The 22,187-nt window shown below is 38.7% G+C and overlaps 1 protein-coding gene across 1 annotated transcript in view; it reads left to right on the top strand.

Moving 5' to 3' along the window:
• Positions 1 to 10,252: 10,252 nt before the first annotated feature.
• The window catches only part of CTTNBP2 (cortactin binding protein 2), a 206,203-nt gene continuing 194,268 nt past the window's right edge, over positions 10,253 to 22,187 (top strand). The window contains 1 exon segment of the mRNA XM_090287406.1: positions 10,253 to 10,376. Within this exon segment, the coding sequence (XP_090143532.1) occupies positions 10,296 to 10,376 (81 nt within the window). The 5' untranslated portion in view covers positions 10,253 to 10,295.

The raw sequence follows: 22,187 nt of genomic DNA, 5'->3' as shown, positions 1-22,187 counted from the left end.
TGGGCCCTCTGTATGTTTTCTTTGGAAAAGTGTTTGTTCAGGTCCTTTGCCCATTTTTTAATTGGATTGTCTGTCTTCTTGGTGTTGAGTCGTATGAGTTCTTTATATATTTTGGAGATCAATCCCTTGTCTGAGATGTCATTGGCGAATATATTTTCCCATATGGTTGGTTTCCTTTTCATCTTGCTGATGTTTTCTTTAGCTGAGCAGAAACTTTTTAGTTTGATGTAGTCCCATTTGTTTATTCTTTCCTTTATTTCCCTTGCCTTAGGAGATATATCAGTGAAAAAGTTGCTACGTGGGATATCTGAAATTTTCCTGCGTATTTTTTCCTCTAGGACTTTTATGGTATCACGGCTTACATTTAAATCTTTGATCTATTTTGAGTTTATTGTGGTGTATGGTGTAAGTTGGTGGTCTAGTTTCATTTTTTTGCATGTCCCTGTCCAGTTCTCCCAACACCATTTGTTGAAGAGGCTCTTTTCACTCCATTTGATGTTCTTTCCCCCTTTGTCAAATATTAGTTGACCATATGAACCTGGTTTTATTTCTGGGCTCTCTATTCTGTTCCATTGATCTATATGTCTGTTTTTTTGCCAGTACCAGACTGTTTTGATTACCGTGGCCTTGTAGTATAGTTTGATATCAGGTATTGTGATTCCTCCTACTGTGTTCTTCCTCAAAATTGCTGTGGCTATTCGGGCTCTTTTTTGATTCCATATAAATTTTTGAAGTATTTGTTCTAGGTCTGTGAAATATGTTGCTGGTATTTTAATAGGGATTGCATTGAATCTATAAATTGCTTTGGGTAGTATGGACATTTTAATGATGTTGATTCTTCCTATCCATGAGCATGGTATATGCTTCCATTTATTTGTGTCTCCTTTAATTTCTTTCTTCAGTGTTATGTAGTTTTCTGAATACAGGTCTTTTACCTCCTTGGTTTAGTTTATTTTTAGGTATTTTATTTTTCTTGTTGCTATGGTAAATTGAATTTTTCTTTCAGTTTCTATCTCTGAGTTTTTATTGTTGGTGTATAAAAATGCCTTTGATTTCTTAATATTGACTTTGTATCCTGCTATTTTGCCGAATTCACTAATTAGGTTGAGTAGTTTTTTTGTGGAGTCTATAGGGTTTTCTATGTACATTATCATGTCATCTGCAATTAATGACAGTTTTACTTCCTCTTTTCCAATCTGGATGCCTTTTATTTCTCTTTTTTGTCTGATTGCAGTGGCTAGAACTTCCAAGACTATGTTGAATAGGAGTGGAGAGAGCGGACATCCTTGTCTTGTTCCTGATCTCAGGGGGAATGCTCTCAGTTTTTGCCCATTGAGTATGATGTTGGCTTCAGGTTTCTCATATATGGCCTTAATTATGTTGAGGTATGCTCCCTCTATTTCCATTTTGCTGAGAGTTTTTATCATAAATGGGTGTTGTACTTTATCAAATGCTTTTTCTGCATCTATTGATATTATCATGTGGTTTTTATCTTCATTTTGTTTATGTGGTGTATTACATTTATTGATTTGCGAATATTAAACCATCCTTGCATCCCTGGGATGAATCATACTTGATTGTGATGTATGATCTTTCTAATGTGTTGCTGGATCCGGTTTGCCAATATTTTGTTGAGGATTTTAGCATCTATGTTCATCAGCGATATTGTCCTGTAGTTTTCTTTCTTTGTTGTGTCTTGACCTGGTTTTGGAATTAGGGTTATAATGGCTTAATAGAATGAGTTTGGCAGTCTTCCCTCTTCTTGTATCTTTTGGAATAGTCTGAGGAGAATAGGAGTTAGTTCTTTCCTAAATGTTTTGTAGAATTCACTTGTGAAGCCATCTGGTCCAGGGCTTTTGTGTGGTGGGAATTTTTTGATTACTGCTTCAATTTCACTAGCTGTTATTGGTCTATTCAGACTTTCTGTTTCTTCTTGATTCAGTTTGGGAAGACTGTAGGTTTCCAGGAATTTGTCCATTTCCTCTAGGTTGTCAAATTTCTTGCCATACAGTTGTTCGTAATAATTTCTTATAATCCTTTGTATTTCTGTGGTATCAGTTTTGATCTCTCCTCTTTCGTTTCTGATTTTATTTATTTGGGTCCTCTCTCTTTTTTTCTTGATGAACCTGGTTAAAGGCTTGTCAATTTTGTTTATCTTTTCAAAGAACCAGCTTCTACTTTTGTTGATTTTTTGAATTGTTAGTTTAGACTCTATGTCATTTAATTCTGCCCTAATCTTGATGATTTCCTTTCTTCTACTTGATCTGGGATTTGCTTGTTGTTCTTCCTCTAGTTCTTGTAGCTGTAGGGTTAAATTTTGTATTAGAGATTCTTCTAGCTTTTTTAGGTAGGCCTGTATTGCTATGAACTTTCCTCTTAGGACTGCTTTCGCTGTATTCCATAGGTTTTGGGTTGTTGTGTGTTCATTATCATTAGTTTCCAGAAACTTTTTGATTTCTTCCTTGATGTCAATGTTAACCTATTCATTATTTAATAGCATGTTATTCATTCTCCATGAGTTTGAATGTTTTTGAGTTTTTTCCTTGAGGTTGATTTCCAATTTTAAGCCATTGTGATCTGAGAAGATGCTTGATATAATTTCAATTTTCTTGAATTTGTTAAGGCTTGTTTTGTGTCCAACCAAGTGGTCTATCTTTGAAAATGTTCCATGTGCACTTGAGAAGTATGTATATTTTGCTTCTTTGGGATGAAAACTTCTATATATATTGACTAAGTCCATTTGATCTAGAGTGTTGTTCAGTGCCTCAATATCTTTTGTGTTTCTTTGCTTCGAAGATCTGTCCATTGTTGACAATGGGATGGTAAAGTCCCCTACTATCAGTGTGTTGCTGTCTATATCTTTCTTGGAGTCTTTCAAAATTTTCCTTATATATTTGGGTGCTCCTAAGTTGGGTGCATATATATTTATAAGGGTTATATCTTCTTGATGGATTTTTCCCTTAAGCATTATGAAATGCCTTTCTTTGTCTCTTTTTATGGACTTTGCTGTGAAATCTGTTTTGTCTGATATAAGTATTGCAACCCCGGCTTTTTTTTCATGTCCATTTGCTTGAAGTACTTTTTTCCATCCCTTTACTTTCAGTCTGTGTAGATCTTTTGTTCTAAGGTGGGTCTCTTGTAGACAGCATATATGTGGGTCATTCTTTCTAATCCATTCAGCTACCCTATGTGTTTTAATTGGAGCGTTTAATCCATTTACATTTAACGTTATTACCAATAAGTACTTATTCATTGTCATTTTTCCCCTTTGTACTCGTGTTCTTCTCCGTCTCTCTCTGTTTCTTTATCTTCTTAGAGCAGACCCTTTAGCATCTCTTGCATTGCTGGTTTGGTGGAGATGTATTCTTTTAGCCTTCTTTTGTCTTGGACGCTCCTTATTTCACCTTCCATTTTGAATGAGAGCTTTGCTGGGTATAGTATTCTAGGTTGTAGGCCTTTGTTTTTCATTGCTTGGAATATTTTTTGCCATTCCCTTCTGGCTTGTAGTGTTTCTGCTGAGAAATCTGATGATAGCCTTATTGGAGCTCCCTTGTATGTTATTTGTTTTTTCTCTCTTGCTGCTTTTAGGATCCTCTCTTTGTCTTTGAATGTTGCCATGTTAATTATGATGTGTCTTGAGGTGGGCCTGTTGGGGTTCATCTTCATTGGGACCCTCTGTGGTTCCTGGACTTGCATGACTCTTTCTCTCCTCATGTTAGGGAAGTTTTCTGTCATTAGTTTTTCAAAGAGGTTTTCTATCCCTTGCTCTTCTTCTTCTCCTTCTGGAATTCCTATGATACGGATATTATTACGTTTCATGTTGTCCTGCAGCTGTCTTAGAACCTCTTCAGTCTTGTTCAGTCTTTTTTCATTTTGTTTCATTGTCGGGGAGTTTTTGTGTACGTTGTCCTCCAGCTCGCTGATCCGATCTTCTGCTTCCTCTAGCCTGCTTTTAATTCCTTCTACTGTGTTCTTCAATTCAGAGATCGTATTCTTCATTTCCTCCTGGCTCTTATTGATAACCTCTATGTCCTTTTTCATGCTCACGTAATTCTCTGTGAGTTCCTTGTAGTTTTTCTGGAGTTCTTTGTAGTTTCCGCTGAGCTCATTCAGCTTCTCCATAATCCATGTTTTGAATTCCATATCTGATAGTTCGCTCCCCTCTATTTCATTTAGCACTCTTTCTGGGGATTCTACCTTTCCTTTTGATGGGAGGTTGTTTCTCTGTCTCCCCATTTTTGTGACTTCTATTGTTTGTTGGTGCTTCTTAGAATGATCTGCACTTCCTGGATCTGCCTCTGGTGGCGTCAGAGCATGTACCAGTCTGGCCCTAGGCAGCCTGTTGGAGACTTCCAGGGATCTATTGCTGTTTTCTGTCTCCTTTAATTGTTAATCTATTCAATCTGTGATTAGCTGTCAGCTTAAGGACCGTGGGTGTGGCAGCTTAATTCCTGTAGGCAGGGCCTTTGCTTCCCCTCAGGCTGACGTCACTTGGAGGGGAATGGTCTACCCGCAGTACTGGGGATGAGTCAACACTAGGACCCAGTCGGCTGTTTCTGCAGTTCTCCCCTCAAAGCCACCATGCCAAACTCTCCCCAAGTGTCTCCAGTCCTCTCTGCCTTCCCTCTGCTTGAGCCCAGGGTAAGTGGTGGCCAAAATATTTTCGTATGTGATCCACTTAACAGTTCTTTTTCTCCAGCTGTTTCTCTCCGGCTAGCAAGAAATCCTGTGGCTTTTCTCTTTTCACAGCTGATACTATTTTACTTTCCACTCTGTTGCTGTAGGTTGGGAAGCCCAGCTGGGGGTTTAGACCCTGCCCTTCTCAGGGGGAATCCCCGGCTGCTGAGCTGTTTCTCAGTCCCTTCAGCTGCCACCCGTGTGAGCCCAGCCAGCCCTTCTGCGTCTCCGCACTCCCTACCAGTCAAGTTGTGATGTAGCGGCCTTTTCTGTCTCTCCGTGGTTATAAGACTTCTTTCCAGCTAGTGTTCGGTTGGTTATTCCAGATGATTTCTCCAAAATTAAGTTGTAAATTCAGACTGGTCCTGGGAGGAGGTTATTGTAGGTTCCACTTACTCCTCCACCATCTTGGATCCTCCTATATCATTTCTTTTCAAATAAGGAAATCACATTTCTGGAATATTTTAAATTAACCCAACTGATTTGAATCAATCAAAAAATGTCATCAAGTGAGCTTTTGGGCAGTGTAAGGTGGAATTCATGTTTCAAAAATTCCCAAGATTTTTAAACTACGTTAACTTGGTATATGGTTAATGATTATGATTGTCTGAGAAATGTTGGTATATTGATTTATTTCACCATTTTATATGGGACAGCTATACATTTATGACTTTTTTTCCTGCTTTTTATATCATAAGTAAGTCATCACTGAATTAATCATAAATGTCATTTGCTTATTTATTAAAATTGAAGGGTATAATTTTTAGCTACTTTATTAATGCTTCATACAATACATTCTCTTTTGAACTGAACTATATATACCCATAGTGAAAAGAAAATCTCAGCTTTGGTTTTATAGCTTAACTATTTCTTCAGTCTTAATCAAAGGAGAAAAGGGTCTGATCTTACAACCTATTTATATAATTCTAAAGCTTTCTAAGAAAAATAAAGCTTGCTATAATTAATGCCTAGGTATAAACACTGCTGCATTAGTGGTTGCCTAGTAACTACATACTGCAGGCTGGTGGGGTTGCTAAAGAGGTTGCATACATAGAAATATTCAGATCTATTTCCAATTCAGGTGGATGAGGGACAGCAGTCGGCCATATTCCTTTATTAAAATTGTTTTTCTATAATGGGTTTTCGCTAAAACCTCCTTCTGCATTAAAACTTATTCTTGTAAATGACTTCTGCAGATGAGAATCCAAACTAAAAAGCAATGGTTTAAAAAAAAAATCATCTAGTAGAGCAACACTAGCTCTGCTTGATTGTCCTGTGTCAGTCCCAGTTTCTGTTCTTAGAGTGACTAGACTGGAGAATAGTGTTAGTACTGTATTTTAAGCCTTCAATAAAATCTTATATTTGGACATCATTTTAGCATTCAATGACCAAATCCAGTTTCCAGCTAGAGGTAGTGTTAAAAGAGGCTGGAAGTGATTATAAATATATATTTATGTTAAGTTTTGGCTTGCCTCCTACCCAGCAGATTTAATTTCCTAATTATGTTTTGCTTTAGCTTAAGTAAAATTAACTCACATTCCCTTGGCACAAACCAACTACAGTTGGTGAAGGAGGCCTTCCAAACCATAGGTTGTTGACAAGAGTGGCTAACTAAATTAGGGCTAAATTCACTGAGTAAAATCCACAAAGAGTCTAAGCACATGTAGATAATGACAAGTTAACTATGAGGGAATGTAGTTAGGTCATATGCAAACTTGCTTCTGGCAATGTCTCAGTTTCAAAAACATGTGATAGGTACAGGGTACTCAAGTTCCTCTGTGCTTTTTTTTTTTGAGTTCCCTGTGTCAAGATTTGGGGTTTATTAAATTGGTCTCAGTGGTGTAGACAGGAATAAGCATGGTCTGGAATATTTAAATTGTATAACTATATCTTTGTGGAAACAGTCAAAATGATTTGCTACTCCATAATTTTGTCATTTGGCAATACTAAGACATGATAACATATGGTTTGCTCTTTGGAATTAACATAAATGTTTTTATTTGACTGAAATAAAGAATTCTCTTATTCCACAAGGGAAACTGTTTTAGGATATGTGTATGTTCCTTTATCTTTTCACACAGGAGGAAGCATCCTATTGCACCATTCTGTATAACTCTGGATTTGGGGTTTAGTGAATTGGAGAATGTGGCTGATGTGGCCAAGGCCCTGGTTTAATTAGAACCTCCCCCGCCCCCCGGCCCCCAGTCTGCATTCCTAGCTGCAGCAACCCATTTCCTTGGTCTTAAAAGACAATCTTGAAGAGTGTGCTATGGCTCAGCACAAACACTTCCACTCCAGGGATCAGAAAATAATTTGTCTAAATTCATTTGTTAGGTCATCTACTTCACTGATTCAAAGGAGAAAGCAATGTAAATAGTTTTTTCTGCTTGCAATGTATTTAGTATCTATCTCTCCTTCTGTTATCAGAGAAACCCTGGTTCTTCTCCCGATACAGAAAAGAATTACAGATCAGCAAGATTATTAGCGTGCATGCAAAATTTATTAGTGAATGGGAGAGCAAAAGCAAGGGTGGCCAAAGGCTGGGGTGGCAAGCTTGCCCTAGTGTGGCCAGAGGCCCTGAGGCCAGAAGACAAGAGCACCAAGAGAGCAATGAGGGCCACGAGAGCCAAGAGCGCAAACCCTTTGCTCTGAGGACTTATATAGTTGGTGGGATAGGGGTGAGGAAGTCACATATTGATTGACAGGTAAAGGTGGTACCAACTTTCCAGGACTGGGGCATGGATACCTAAAGGGGCTTCTTCCTTTAGGCACTATGGGCCCTTTCCCGTCTTTTGCGCCTTGGGATATAAACACAGTTTCAAAGGCTTTCCTTCCCAGATAATGGAAAGGATACACAGAATTCCAAGAACTTTCCTCTTCCCGTGCTAACATGGTGTTTCTTGTGATGTTGGAACACCTGGCAATATTATGGGCCCGGGCCCAGGACTGCTGAATTAGGGGGTGAGACGTGTCTCCCTCTACTACTCATTTGGCTGTAACACTTCCATTTTAAACACAAAGTAATTTACTGATTAAAAATCATTTTCAATTTTGTTACAGGGATTTCTTTTCTTCCTTTTTGTCCTTTCAGCTTTTCCCCTTCCTTTCAGAAATTTTCACTTTAGCTCTGGGATGTCCTTTTTTTCCTTTTTTTTTTTTTTTAGCTCTTCAATGAAGCTTCAAAATATTTAATTTCTAAAACCATCAAGTCACTATCCTTTCAGATATATTTGATTTGACTCTCATAGAACCTGCCTTTGTGCAAAGAAAGCTTTTCAGAAAGAGTTAATTTGCAATCTCAACCTCAGAAGAGACTAATTCTCAGGAGAGAATTTAAACCAGCAAGTGTCCTCCCTTTAGAATTAACTCCTAGTATGCTGCTTCTGTGCAGTAGGGTGGGGCATTCCTTCAGCCCTGGCCAGTGGGCAGTGGCAGCTTTAAGGTAGGGATAAAACACTATGTGTTTTCCTTCCAAGGTCCTGGCTTTTGGCACTTAAAAAATGTGCTGTCCTGTGACTTTTTCTCACCTATTTTTCATTTTACAAAAAAATAAAATAATAAATTTTAAAAAAGAAGTGAGGGGGGAGAAACTACTCAGGGATTGATTGATTCCTTTGTGTTGTGATTCTGCTTTAATTGTATTTAGACCAACTGAGGCTATTTCTTTCCAATAATAATTTTTTAAAAAATTGAGCTGCATGTATAAAATAATTGGGATTTGCTTCCCAGAAATATTGTCATGTCATATTCCTAGTTCTTAATCCCCAAGTGAAGTTTATTATTTCATTCTTTTCTATCCCCCAAAAGTGAGTCAGTTAATTTCTTGAGTAGCAATCCTACATCAGTATCAAGTATCAGTAGGAGAATATTCATTGCTTTGTAAATGTGTGAATATGCATTTTGAAAAAAACAAGGAATGCTTTTGGCTCCAACTTAAAATTTTGACTATGAGTTCAGCATGTAACTCTGTCAAATGCTTTTTTAAAATCTTATAAGGAATCTAGTTATTATTCCAGTATTGAGTATTTTCAGAGAAAATGTTTGCTAAAAGAAAGTGGTATAATGAACAGGGATTAAAAAAACCATAGGGCTAAGAGAAGATTAGCTATAAAGCCAAAGAAAATAAATTGCTGAGCACCTCTGCTTATAGGATACACCTGAGGTCATTTCTAAACCTGAAGACCCTTACCACCAAGGTTCCAGGTCAAAGTTCTTTCTTGATGTAGACCTCTTCTGGGAGGAAACTGTACAATTTATTGATCGACCCTTTCAGAACCTTTGTAGAAAGGGTTTTGTCTTCTCTGGTTTGTGTCATATTTAGATCCAATTTGGAAAGTGAAGCAATTGAAGTGCCAAATCCTTTCAATAGGAGTCTGCCATTTCTTAAAAATGAGGTTTGACCTGTAATCCTTAGACTCAACATTCTAGGCATTCATCTTTCAGTATTTCAAATCCAGGATTTGGTTGTGGTTTGATTTTACTTCTTTGAGACACAGCTTGAATGCCTCCATTTGACGTGCTTTCAACACATTTTTTCAATCCAGTGATTTGGGAAGGCCTGTACCATACGGTCTTGATAAGGTGATAGATTTTCTGGGAACTGACAGAAAAGGGTAGGAATTGAATCAGAAGTGAGAAGGGAAATTGAGAATTTGGGCCTAACTCATTAATCTCATGAAATGTCTTTTAAAACTTTTAATTCTCGTAAAATCAATTTTTAGGAAAAATTTTTGGGAGGTGGGTACACACTGCATAGAGGCAATTCTCTTAAAGTCTCTTAAAAGTAGAGACCCTCTTTTTACTAGCAATGGCACTTAGTATTTCTTGGTTAGCCCTTCATAAAACATCTCACACTTGGGATCAAAGGGCCCCCTGCTTCAACTTCTCTGAAAAAAGAGACTATATAGAAAGGTATGGGCTGAGGGGCCAGGTGCACCGAAATAAACGGTAGCAGGACGCATTTTGATTTGGGAGTTGATGGTTTTTGGAGGACACAAGGCAACAATACAGTAAAACAAAGTTAGATAGATTCACCAAGAGGATGAAAACGCCCTGGTTCCAGTCTTGCAAAAACAAACAAAAAGAAACTTAAACAAACAACAACAACAAAAAAGGGTGCCTTATTTGATTTCCCAGCGGTGGGACAGAGGGGCTGAAGTAAAGGATTTTCCTTATGTCACAGAGTATTCAGATCAGGAGGCCTGACATTTCATCTGGTCTGTCTGTGTGCGGCCGTCTTGGTGGGGACGATGTCAGGCGAATCACCTTTTGGGTGCTTTCTTTCCTTCGCCGCACCTGGGGGCTGTGACTTCCCATCTGCGCTAAGGGCCATAGCTGGGCCTGGGCGGGTGCCATCTCTGGTACCTCCAAGGATCAGCCCCCTATTGCCTGCAGCCAGGGGCTGGGAGAGGGCCCAACTGGGCGTCGTGGGCCGCTCCCCGGCGCTCAGTGGGTTAAGGCGGCGGGGGTGGCAGCGAGGGGCGGAGGGAGCGCTGCAGCAGCAAGGCTGAGAGAGCCCGAGTCCCCGGGCCACAGCTGGTGAAGCGCCGCCTGTGCCGAGAGGGCTGAACCTGGGGCCCCTGCTCGGAGCTCCAGTTTGGACCCACTAAAGCAGGAAGATGGCGACGGACGGCCCGAGCTGCGAGTCGGACTTATCCCGCTCCCCGGAGGACGCGGCAGGAACCACTGCGGAGGCGACGGTAACCGAGGTCTCGGGGTGGGCGTGGGGAGAGAGTAGACTGGAGCCAGAGTCCCGGCTGGACCCAGAAACCTGGGGCACTCTTTAAGCCCGGGCTCCCTGGTGTGTCCCTTTCCCGAGGTGCCTTTCCTCGGGGTGTCCTCGTGGCCAGAGGCCGGCCCCTATGGGGCCAGGCGGCTGCCTGGATGGGGATCCCCCTTGTCCTTTCTGAGTCCCGCGGGAAGCAGCCTCGATCGCCAGGTTCTCCGGGCTTACTACCTGCATCCCATGCGACCCCTACGCCCATTCCCTCTGGGACGGTAGCCTTTGGCCGGGGGTGAGGTTTAGGGTGTGTTTCCCAGTGAACTTGACACCCCCTCCCATTGTTCGTTTCTGGCTGCTCAAGTGGCTGTGGGCGCGTGTCTTGGCAACCTCTTAGCGGACTCAGGAAAGCAACGAGGGGGAGGCGGGTCATCACGAAGCAGGTGTGGGGATGAGCATTGTGTATGTTCGTGTGCCGAGGCCCCTTGGGAGAGGCCCGGTGCCCAGCTGTGGGCACCTCTGCCGCCGAATGCCAGCGCCTTGGGTCTTAGTGTTGGTGGTTGGGGTTGTGGGAAGGGTCTTCGTTCTTCCTGAGGAGGTGACCGGCAGAGGTGGAGGTTCAGCACCTGGTAATCAATCCAGTATTCTTTGGGGTCTGGACACCGAATGAGCTTCCACTCATCGCTGGCCTCTACTTTCACCCCCAGAATATCCACGCACACAGTCTCAGTGGTGGTTTCCAGCCCTATCTTGAGGGATGGCTGGACCCACATTTCCTGGGAAGACAACCTTCTCTGGGTTTGGGAAGGAGCTTCATGAAAGCTGCAAGGATCTGCAAAGAAAGGCAACTGTGGGAGCGCCTCCCACCCATAGCGCGATACCACTCGCCAGATTCTGGGTGGGATGGAGTGAGAGGATAGTGGACGTCCCTCAGTTCTTCCCATGACCTGAGCATAATCGGTGCACAAGCAGCAGGGAGCAGGGCCAAGTGTCAATAGCCAGGGCTGCTTTAACTTCCTCCCTCTCAGCTTGGAGGTGAGGCTTTCTGGAGCGGGAGAAGAGGGATGTGGAGGAAGCTATTTGGGCGTGAAAGGAGCCAAGCCTGGGAAGGAAAAGAAAACAGGGAGAGAAGAAAAAACGGAGGAAGAGGAGGATTGCTGATTTCCACTTGTGAAACTGTCAAGTTGAGAGTTGAAACTTTAAGGAAAATTGATTTTTCATTTTTTATTTTCCTGGAAAATACGTGCTTTCTTAAGATTTCAGATTAACCCTGCGTACCGTGATGCAATGAATCCGTTCCCCTCTGTGAAGTACAATAAGGAAGCTTGCTATTAATACAAGCCTCTAGGAAATTGAAATGATTTGGTACTTACTTCCTCAAGAGATGGTGAGGGGAGTGAGTGAGAGGAAAAAGAGCTGTTTTGTGTGTGTGTGTTTTCTTGTTTCCCAGGAAGGCTGAATTTGTTTACTTAAAACAGGCTACTTTCTGCTAGCTTCAGTATTTTACTCACTTGACAATTAAACCAAACAAAAACATCTGATTTATGGTTTTTAGCTGATCTGTAGTTTTATTTGGTTAGATTGTAAATAGAACCTTGAATGCCAGGCATATTTTTGTGTTAACAAGGTCAGCATTCCCTTTCTGATGTTGAAAATTTCCAGGAGTCTGATTTTCAGACTCTGTATAGGTGGGGATTTGATCATTTTACCCTGGAATTGAGAATAGCCACGGTAAAATATGTAAAAGTCAAAGTCTTTTGTTATTTCCATAGAATTCTTTAGGGTTGTAAGGAGATGCAGTAAAAAGGATTATTAATCTAATAGTGCTTTATTTTTAAATAATTTTGAGTTTATAGTAAAATTTTTATGATCTCTTCTGTGCAGTAAACTGAACATTTTATTTTTCACTTAAAAAGGCATGATCCTCCCATATCAGCCAGTTGTCCTGTAGATTGGTTTTTAAATTAAAGAAAATCTAGGTTGAGGAATGATATTTGTCATTATAACTGTTCCTTATCTAATGATTAAAAATGAAATGCATTTTTATGCATTTTGGGTTTGTGGCAACTTAAATTTTGTTTTTTTTTTGTGTGATTATTTTTCATTTTATTTTATTTCAGTTTACATATAATGGACTTTTATATGTATGTTTGACAGTAATGAGCCAGTGGAGACTCCAAAGCAGTAGGCTATTTTTGAAAGTAAATGTTTTCACTAAGTTTTGACTATTTATATTGTTGCTTAGAGACAAATTTAATTTATAGTTTTCAACTTAATATGATTTTCAGTGGAGTGTTTTAAATTTAGTTTGCAATCCTTGTTCTTAGCTATTAAATCCTGAAAGCATCCCAAGTGTAAAGCTGTATAACAGCTACATTATTCAGTAGGATAATAATAATAGTTTTTGCTGTGAACCATGCCGAGAGACCTGGGTTATTTTCAGCACCTTAGCCAAATGTGACGACTTTTATGTGCTATATTGCTATTTCTACTCTGAAAATAACTTCTAATGGATAAGGCAGTATGAAAAACAGAACCCTTTCTGTTTTTTATTGTCACCTAAGTAAGAGTGAAAGGAAAAGGGAGATCTTTATAGAGCTATGTTTAGGAAGCATACCAACATTCTGTTTTTTTCTTTTTCTTTTTTTAGGATTTTATTTCTTTTTTAGAGGGGAAAGGAGAGAGAAAGAGAGAGAGGGAAACATCACTTGGTTGCCTCTTGCACACCCCCAACTAGGGACCTGGCCCACACCCAGACATGTGCCCTGACCAGAAATTAAACCGGCAACCTTTTGGTTTGAAGTACAATGCTCAACTCACTAAGCCACACCAGTCAGGGCTAGACCAACATTCTTGTCATTCTGGGCTTTTCTGGAGCAGCTACTATGCAAAAGGTAGATATAAATTTGTTGTCATAGTGATAGTGATAAGAAAAAAACTTCAACGATGATTTTGTTAAAAATGTACAACAGTGATGTTAAATAAACAGCCAGCATCTTCAAGTTTTTGTTTCCAGACATAGTATTGAAAGTAAATGCAATGAGAAGAAACTTCTTGGCAATTTTGATAACCTTTCTTTAAAATAAACTCAATTATAATTATATGGCAGCTATAGAATATTGAAAACTTCACAGTAATTTTTAAGTAGAAAATAATCTAGATTGGACATACATTACTGAGCACTTACTGAGATGGAGGCATCATGAGTAATATCTTTGCTGTCCTAACGTAACACATTCCAGTGATAGAAATGGACATATACCAGGAATCAAAACAGAGATGATGGTGTCATGAGAGGCACAAATAATTTGCATTAGGAGTTTGGGGAGGAAGATTCACGGAGAGGATTACTAGTGGAAGGATCTGGAAACATTCCACAGAAGGATGGCATTTGAACTGGGCCTTTAGAAGTAAGGAGGCCTTGGCTGGGAGACCACACGAAGCTTTGTCCAAGTGTGGCTGGGATTTTTCTAGGATTCCTTGAGAGGTGACCAGGCTCACATGTGAGGGACTTTCAAAGATCAGCATATAAAGTTTCAATTTCAGTATCAATTATGTACTTTAGAAAAATAGGCTAGAAGTTGAGGAAATAAACTGAAATGTTCCCTCATGATTAGACTATAACTGCATTCGATGTGATGCTTTTCACTCTATTATTTTTTCCTTCTTACATAATGGGTTGTATATTTGCACTGATAGTTTAGACTTTATTATTGTTGTTGGCATTGTTGTTATATTTCTCACAGGAGCAATATTGTTTAGAGAAAAGCATAAAGCATTTCACCTCTCTATTTGAATCCAGTTGGTCCTATTCTCTTGTGTTTCAGGTAACTGTGAGGTGAGAAAACATTTCACAGACTTGGTACTTAGCAATTTACATACCTGCTGTTTATCTTCTGGAGAGCAAGTCTGTGGCTGGGAGGGAGCAGCTTCTTCCTTCAGGAAGAGGTGTGTGTTTTTAAAAGAAAGCAAAGGTAGCTTAGCACAGTGTCAGGAGCATGGTAGGTATTTCCCCAATATTTATTGACTGAAGAAAATGAACACTCACCAAGAAGCTGTATCATAATACTTAATATTGATTGGAAAATTGGACAGTTTACCTTGTGTGTTACCAGATTGTAATGGAACTATTGGCCTGGGATTTGTAATAATTAACATTATAGATGTAAAAGATCTTCTTTTGTTTCAGAAGGATGACCCTTATTCTTTGTTGAATTTTCTCTCGTATGTGGTCCCTTTCTGAGCTGCTTTTCTCATAATGTTTCAGATACTTTAAATATTTTTAAAAAATTATTTTAGTATCCAACACTATTAGTTTTCCATTTAGACTTTTTTTCTCTTCAAAATACTGATGGAGGCTGGGAGTGCAGTGGTAAGATGGTAACTGTACCACTCCCCATCCTAAATTCTTCCTGTAATAGAATCAAGGCCAAATCCCCCAAAGGGTATCAAGACAAAGACAGGGAAGTTTGGAAACAGGAAAAGGGAAGAAAAGACTGGGGAGGAAAACAGAGATTAGGCAAGGCTTTGGAATCATCTGCAAATGCCCAGAAATATGGGACTGAAATTCCACTTTGAATATGCCTAGGAAGATGGGAGCATTGTCTCCCTTCCAAGCCCACACATTTTGCCACCTAAGCATTAAGCACACTTGAATAATGCTTTAGAAGACTTTATTTAAATGTACTTAATTGTATTCTCTATTGGAGCTCCTTTACAAGACTTATATAACATAGAAAAGGAAACTTGTCTTTTGTCTTTGCCAATTATGTAATGAGATGGAGGCCAATTATAAGAGCGATGATGATGATCATGATGACATTGATAGCAAAGGATTTAAAAATATTTAGTTTAATTAGTTATAAATAACATACAAAAATGAGTTCAAAGTATTAATGCCATGTGCAATATGATGTCATTCATGTAGAAATCCTGGTTTTAAGGGGAAAAAATGCTTTCTTGGAATAAATTGTTAATAAATAACAAATAGGTTGAGGAGAATCTAAAAGGTTATTTTTTAACATTTCTGTGTCACTTTATTATTATATATCCTCAAGTGACAGTTTCTTGACATATTAGCATATAATTACTTCCTTCTTGAAAACATGAGTTTAATAGCTTATACCACACTCTGTTGCAATTGTTTGTTGATGGCTTTTAAAAATTATTTGTACTTATAAATCTCAGTATGCAGTGAGCTATTTCAGAATAGTATGTAGGTTTTTTTTTTTTTTTTTTTTTTTTTTTGTGTGTGTGTGTGTGTGTGTAAGCGCATTAACTTTGCTCTGTGGAGTAGATACTTTTTCCCAAATGGTTTGGTTTTGACATTTTTATATTTCATTGAAAAGGCAATAAGGTAATTTCAAGGGCCTGAGCTCTTCCACAGAAGGGTTTTGTAAGTGTAAGAATATCCTTTAGTCATTCATGCTTAAGCCTCTTCATTGGAAAATCAGCATGCTGACATTTGCCACCTGCAGATAACCCAGATCATCCTCTTCAGTGCAGTATAAGCTTCTGAATGGACAATTACTGGATCTGGATGCCAGCTTGCAGGTGGAATTGACCCATGTCTCACATAGGACTGATGTAACATTGAAAAGCTGAGTTGGGTTGGAAATACTGTAGACATTTGTTTTATCTGAGCTCTGGTCCTTTTATTCCAGAGAAAATAGGGACTGATGGGAGATCTGAAAGGAGGAAAAGGTGGTAGCTGTCCTTAATAATCAGAGGCTACCACCCCTGCCCGAGCCTCTTTCCTGCTTTTCACTCCAGTTTTCTTGTATCATACTTAAAATTAGTTACATCCATTACTAGGATTCCTTTCTGACAGTCTGTTTGCTTGTCAGTTTTACCTCCTAATATACTGAGTTGCTTTTTTGCATGAAAGACCCCAGGCAGTGTGGTTAATTTGAGGTCTGTGACCACAGAGAGCTGACCCCAAGTTTTCTGTATGTTGCTTTAAAGGCACACACAAAATTGTCCCGTTTATATTGTTTTGAGTGGATTTTGAAACTACGAATGGAAATGATTGAACTATTAATTATTTACTTACCTCTATTATTTACACATCATTTACTTGCTGACTCCATTAATTATTAAAAAAGATGCTTCTTCTGGCTCTGTTTGGCTGTGACGAATTGCATAGATAAACCCAGCATTTTTTAATTTGCGGTTCAGACTGGGGGAGTGTTTTTAAAGGAAACTTGATATTGGTCCCTGCTCAGTTCTGACAATTTCAGATGACAGTTCAGCTAGGTTCTATTCTCCTTCCATCCCTCCTCCTTTCTCTTTCTCTCTCACCCTATGTGGAAACTAGAAAAGAAGGCCCTCCCCACACCAACTGAAAACTGCTGTGTTAAACAGTAAATTTGAGATTGTGTCTCCTCTTTTATATATAATTTGTTTATCTCCCCCAAAAGGCTTTCTGTCTATGAAATGACTAGACTCTGGATTAGTTTAAGCTTGCCATGACAGATTTGTAGAATTTGGTGTTAAGAAGCACTTTTCCTGGAGTACTTTTTCTGACAGACATTAAACATGAGCAGAGGAGAGGCCTGCAGAGTTGAAACCTAGTAGGTGTTTGTTTGTTTGTTTTGAGCACCTTGCCATGACTAAAAGGTGAGATCTGGATCATCCTTTGTTAATTAGGACAAGGAAGTACAGTAATAATAAAGCTTAGTCTGTGAACATGTGCGCTGTGACTTTTTTTTGAAGAGGGGTGTCATGTTTTCATGGGTGGTCTGATTTGGTCCTAATTTTTTATGTGAGTGTGGCATTTGGATCTTGTCTTGTTGTATCTTACTTTTGCAAATTAGGTATCAAGTTAGTTTTTTTTAAATATAAAATTTATTAAAAAAAAGAGGATAGGCCCTGGCTGGGTGGTTCAGTTGGTTGGAGCATCGTTCCATACACCAAAAGGTTGAGGGTTTGATCCCTGATCAGGGTGCAAAAAGGAAGCAACCAGTTGATGTTTCTCCCTCCTTCCCTCTCTCATTCCTCCTTCTGTTTCCCTTTCTCCTTTTAATCAATAAATATATCCTGGGGTGAGTATTTTTTAAAAAAGAGGGTGGAGGAAACTTTTGGAGGTGACAGACTTGTTTATGGCATAGATTATGGTGATGGGTTCATGGTTGTACACTTATCTCCAAACTCATCAAATTGTATACATTAAATATGTAAATATTTGGTGTGTCATTCATACCTCAACAAAGTGATTTTTAAATATAATATTTAGAACAATTATTTTGTTCATAAACTAAGAAAATTTCATTACTTTTTCTATATCTAGATATTTTTTTATGACATGTGTTTCAGATCAGATAAGTGGCATTTCTATGAAGCAATAATAACACTTTTTATTTGGATTTTTGCTTTTGGACATCTTTATTTTTCTAAAAATACCAAAATGCTTTGAATTTATTTTTAAAACACCCAAAATACCCAAAGTCTTATGCCCTGTGACATTTTCATATGATTTCTTTTACTCTATTTGGACAGAATAGGGGATAGAAACATCAAGCAATGGAGAATGATACTTCAAAAAATTTATAATATTTTTATTCTTGCAGGCCAGGATATAGTAATTTGGGTTGGCCAAAAAGTCCATATGGTTTTTTTCTGTAAAATAAAAGACACATTTTTTATTTTTCACAATAACTATTGATTTGGAGATTTTGAGTATGTCGGCTATCCTCCCACATGGTATAATGTAGATTGTTCTTAATTAATGTCTCAATTTGATTACTATCAACTTCAACTGGTCTACCAGCTGTGGAGTATTATCTAGTGAGAAATCTCTAACACAAAACTTTGCAAACCGCTTTTGACATGTTCGATCGATCACAGCACCTTCTCCCATACCCTGCACAAATCTTTTTTTTTTTCTTTTTGCGTTTCAGTTGCATTTTTACCTTTCTTGAAATAATAAAGCATAATATGCCAAAAAATGTTGCTTATTTCCTTCCATCTTCAATATTAAAATGTCTACACAAAAATTCAACAGTTTTGATGTTTTCTTTTAAATGCACATTGATATGACAGCTGTCACAGTACAATCTAACAAGATTGTTTTGAATGAAGTTATAAAGACAACTAAGCGCTACTTATGGAGAAAACCAAACAAATTTTTGGCCAACCGAATATATTATGATGAGAGACTGGTTTTTTAAAAACATTCCATTGTGTAACAACATGGTTTAGCAAGGACCCTTGAAACCATGATTTTTATTTTAATGAATTTATCTTTTTACTGATACATCAAAAAACAGAACTGTTTGACTTCTCCAAGGAGGATACACGGAGGGTCCATAGACACATGAAAGAATGCTCAACATCATGAGCCATCAGAGAGATGCAAATAAAAACCACAATGAGAACCACTTTACACCAGTCAGAATGGTCATCATCAACAAATCAACAAACAACAAGTGCTGGCGAGGATGTGGAGAAATGGGAACCTTACTGCACTGTTGGTAGGAATGCAGACTGGTGCAGCCACTATGGAAAACAATATGGAAGTACCTCAAAAAGCTAAAAATGGAACTGCCTTTTGAACCAGCGATTCCACTGCTAGGATTATACCAGAAAAATCCTAAAACCGTGATTCAAAAGAACTTATGCACCCCTATGTTCATAGCAGCACTGTTTACAATAGCTAAGTGCTGAAATCAGCCTAAGTGCCCATCTGTAGATGAGTGGATTAAAAAACTGGTACATTTACACAATGGAATACTATGCAGCAGAAAGAAAGGGGGAACTCCTACCATTTGCAACAACGTGGATGGAACTAGAGAGAATCATGCTTCGTGAAATAAGCCAGGCAATGAAAGAAAAATACCTTATGATCTCATGTAATACAGGAGACTAAGGAACAACACAAACAAATGAACAAAACTGAACAAGGAACAGAATAACAGTTATGAGGGGGTAAGGGGGAGGGAGAGAAGGGGGTAAGTAAGGGAAGGGTGTAAAGAACATGTATAAATGACTCGTGGACATGGCCAATGGGGGGATATGATTGAGGGAGAAGGGGTGGGCTGGGTGGGGGGGAGCAATGGGGGAAAAATGGGACGACAACTGTAATTGAAAAAACAAAAAAATTAATTTAAAAAATAAAATTAAATAAAATTAAAAAAAAAGAAAACCAAACCAGAAGTGTTTGTTTCATGCACATGCTGTGATGTTGATGATGATGGAACCAGGGCAAGCTCTCCTAACTCTAATATGAATAAAAATCCTGGCAATGTCTTTCATAATTTACTAGTTTTTAAAATGGAGCGCTTTACTTATAAAGCTTTGGGAAAACAAGGACAGTAAAATATACAATTAATAAAAACCTTTAGAACAACCAGCAACATTAATAAAACATTACCCTCTAAAGCAGTGATTTTCAACCTTTTTCATCTCATGACACACATAAACTAATTACTAAAATTCTGCAGCACACCCAAAAGTATATTTTTTGCTGCCCTGAAAAGAAAAGGTATAATTTTGATTTATTTACATTAGACAGCTGTTGGCTGTTGTCATTTTTTAAATTTGACTATCTAAGGGAAAATAAATTGATGCCCCTGACTAAATAGTCAGGTATTGCATGTTTTAAAAATTCTTGTGGCACACAAGTTAAAAATCGCTGCTCTAAAGCACATAAGAATTGCAACTTACTCTCCCATGTCAGTGGGGAAAATGAAGACAAAAGAGTTTGTCTTTCATCATAGTCAATAAACTGAGTTGATTGGACTTGGGCTGGTAGATTTTCAAAGAAATAGGCCTGTAGTCCCATAAAACCCCTGGGTGCTCAGGTTTAATAACAATCACCTACCTTTATTAATAACAACCACCTATCTTTATTTAGTTCTTACTTAATTTATGTTTTTGTTTTATCCTCACAAGAACTTTGTGGGATAGATGTTAAATTTTCTATTATATAGTTGAGAAAATAGAGACTAGGGTAAGTTGCAGAAATGATTCTTCAAGTGTAGTCCTTGGACCAGCAGGAGCAGCAGGAGCTTATTAGAAAGGCAATTTCAGGGCCCCACCTCAGACATAACTCAACTGGAAACTCCAGTTGTGGAGCCCCAGCAGTCTGTGTTAACAAGGCCTCCAGGTGATTTATTCTCTGTGTCTGAATTTGAGAATATTTGAGTTATAAGACTTTTGTGACTAGAGAGTGGAAGCAGACTTTGAGCCCTAGTATACAGTAGTCCCTCGCTATATCATGGTTCACTTATCATGGCTTCACTGTATCAGGGATTTTTTAAAATATTATATTTAATTATTTATTGTGGATTTTTAGCTATATCGTGGGATTTTGCGGTACTGTATACGTATGTTGTTAAAGTTACGTAGGTTTAAGAGTGTAGAATAAACGTAAGGTTCCTACTTCGCAGGGGGTCTGGAATGTAATACCCGTGATAAGTGAGGGAATACATGTATTGGATTTTACTAGGCACAAGGAATGCCACTAAGTTAACCTTTTAAGCCTCCTAGAATTACTTATGCTTTAGGCATGCTACAGCTTTTTATTTTCTTTCCTTTTCTTTTTTAGCCCCTGCCTTTCCAAACTATTGCTCTAATGTATGTGCAAAAAGAAACAATTTTAAGATGAAGATCCTTTTAAAATCTTTCTTTTAAAAAAAATAATTAAAGCTTTATGGCTTTAAAAAAAATCTCCCCTCCCCCATTGTTCTCCACTCCCCCCACCCCACAGTCAACCCCCACCCTGTAATCCATGTCCATGGGTCATTTATACATGTTCCTTGACTAGACTCTTTCCCTTCTTTCCCTCCTCCCGCTCCCCCCCGCCCCTCTGGCCACTGTCTGTCTGTTCCTTGTTTCTATGCCTCTGGTTCTATTTTGTTGGTTTGCTTGTTTTGTTCATTAGGATCCTGTATTAGGTGAGATCATATGGTATTTGTCTTTCACCTCCTGTCTTATTTCACTAAGCATAATATTCTCCAGTTCCATCCACGCTGTCACAAACAGGTAGGAGTTCTTTCCTTCTGTTGCGTAGTCATTCCACTGTGTAAATGTACCACAGTGTTTTGAACCACTCCTTTACTGATGGGCACTTCGGCTGTTTCCAGCACTTCGGCTATTGTAAATAGCACTACTATGTACATAGGGGTGCATAGGTTCTTTTGAATTGGTGTTTCAGGATTCTTTGGGTATAATCCCAGCAGTTGAATTGCTGGATCAAAAGGCAGTTCCATTTTTAGTTTTTTTAGGAAATTCCACACTTTTTTTATAGCACCAGTCTGCATTTCCACTAACAGTACACTAGGGATCCTTTTCTCCACATCCTCACTAACATTTGTTGTTTGTTGATTTGGTAATAATGGCCATTGTGACAGGTATGAGGTGGTATCTCATTGTGGTTTTCATTTGCATCTCTGATGGCTAGTGATGTTGATAAAATCTTTCTTTCAAGAACCACAACCTCTGGTTTCTTTCCCCTTTATACTATTATTATAGCCTTTAGAAGGTTCCTTTGAAACTGAGAAGCAACCAGTTTCTGGTCTTGCCTGTTTGAAAGCCCCTGGACTTGTCATGTTTACTACTGTGTCAAAGGGATAGTGTAGGGTCAGTTACAGCTAAATTACTTCTCATTAGCTGATCGATAGAATGGCACTATTTTTCATCTCTAGAGTGTCTGTGCTGGTAAAGTGTGTGGACAAGTTAAACACTTATTTGTAGTTCCGCCATTTCTTGGTTGCATGGTCTGGGCACATTATCCAACTTCTCTTAGTTGCGATTCTCTCAACTGAAACATAGACAAGGTGATATCTTACAG

This window comes from Furipterus horrens, unplaced genomic scaffold (assembly GCF_987537825.1).
Source record: "Furipterus horrens unplaced genomic scaffold, mFurHor1.1.pri manual_scaffold_9, whole genome shotgun sequence".
Taxonomy (NCBI): domain Eukaryota; kingdom Metazoa; phylum Chordata; class Mammalia; order Chiroptera; family Furipteridae; genus Furipterus; species Furipterus horrens.
This window is presented reverse-complemented; position numbering and strand designations above follow the sequence as displayed.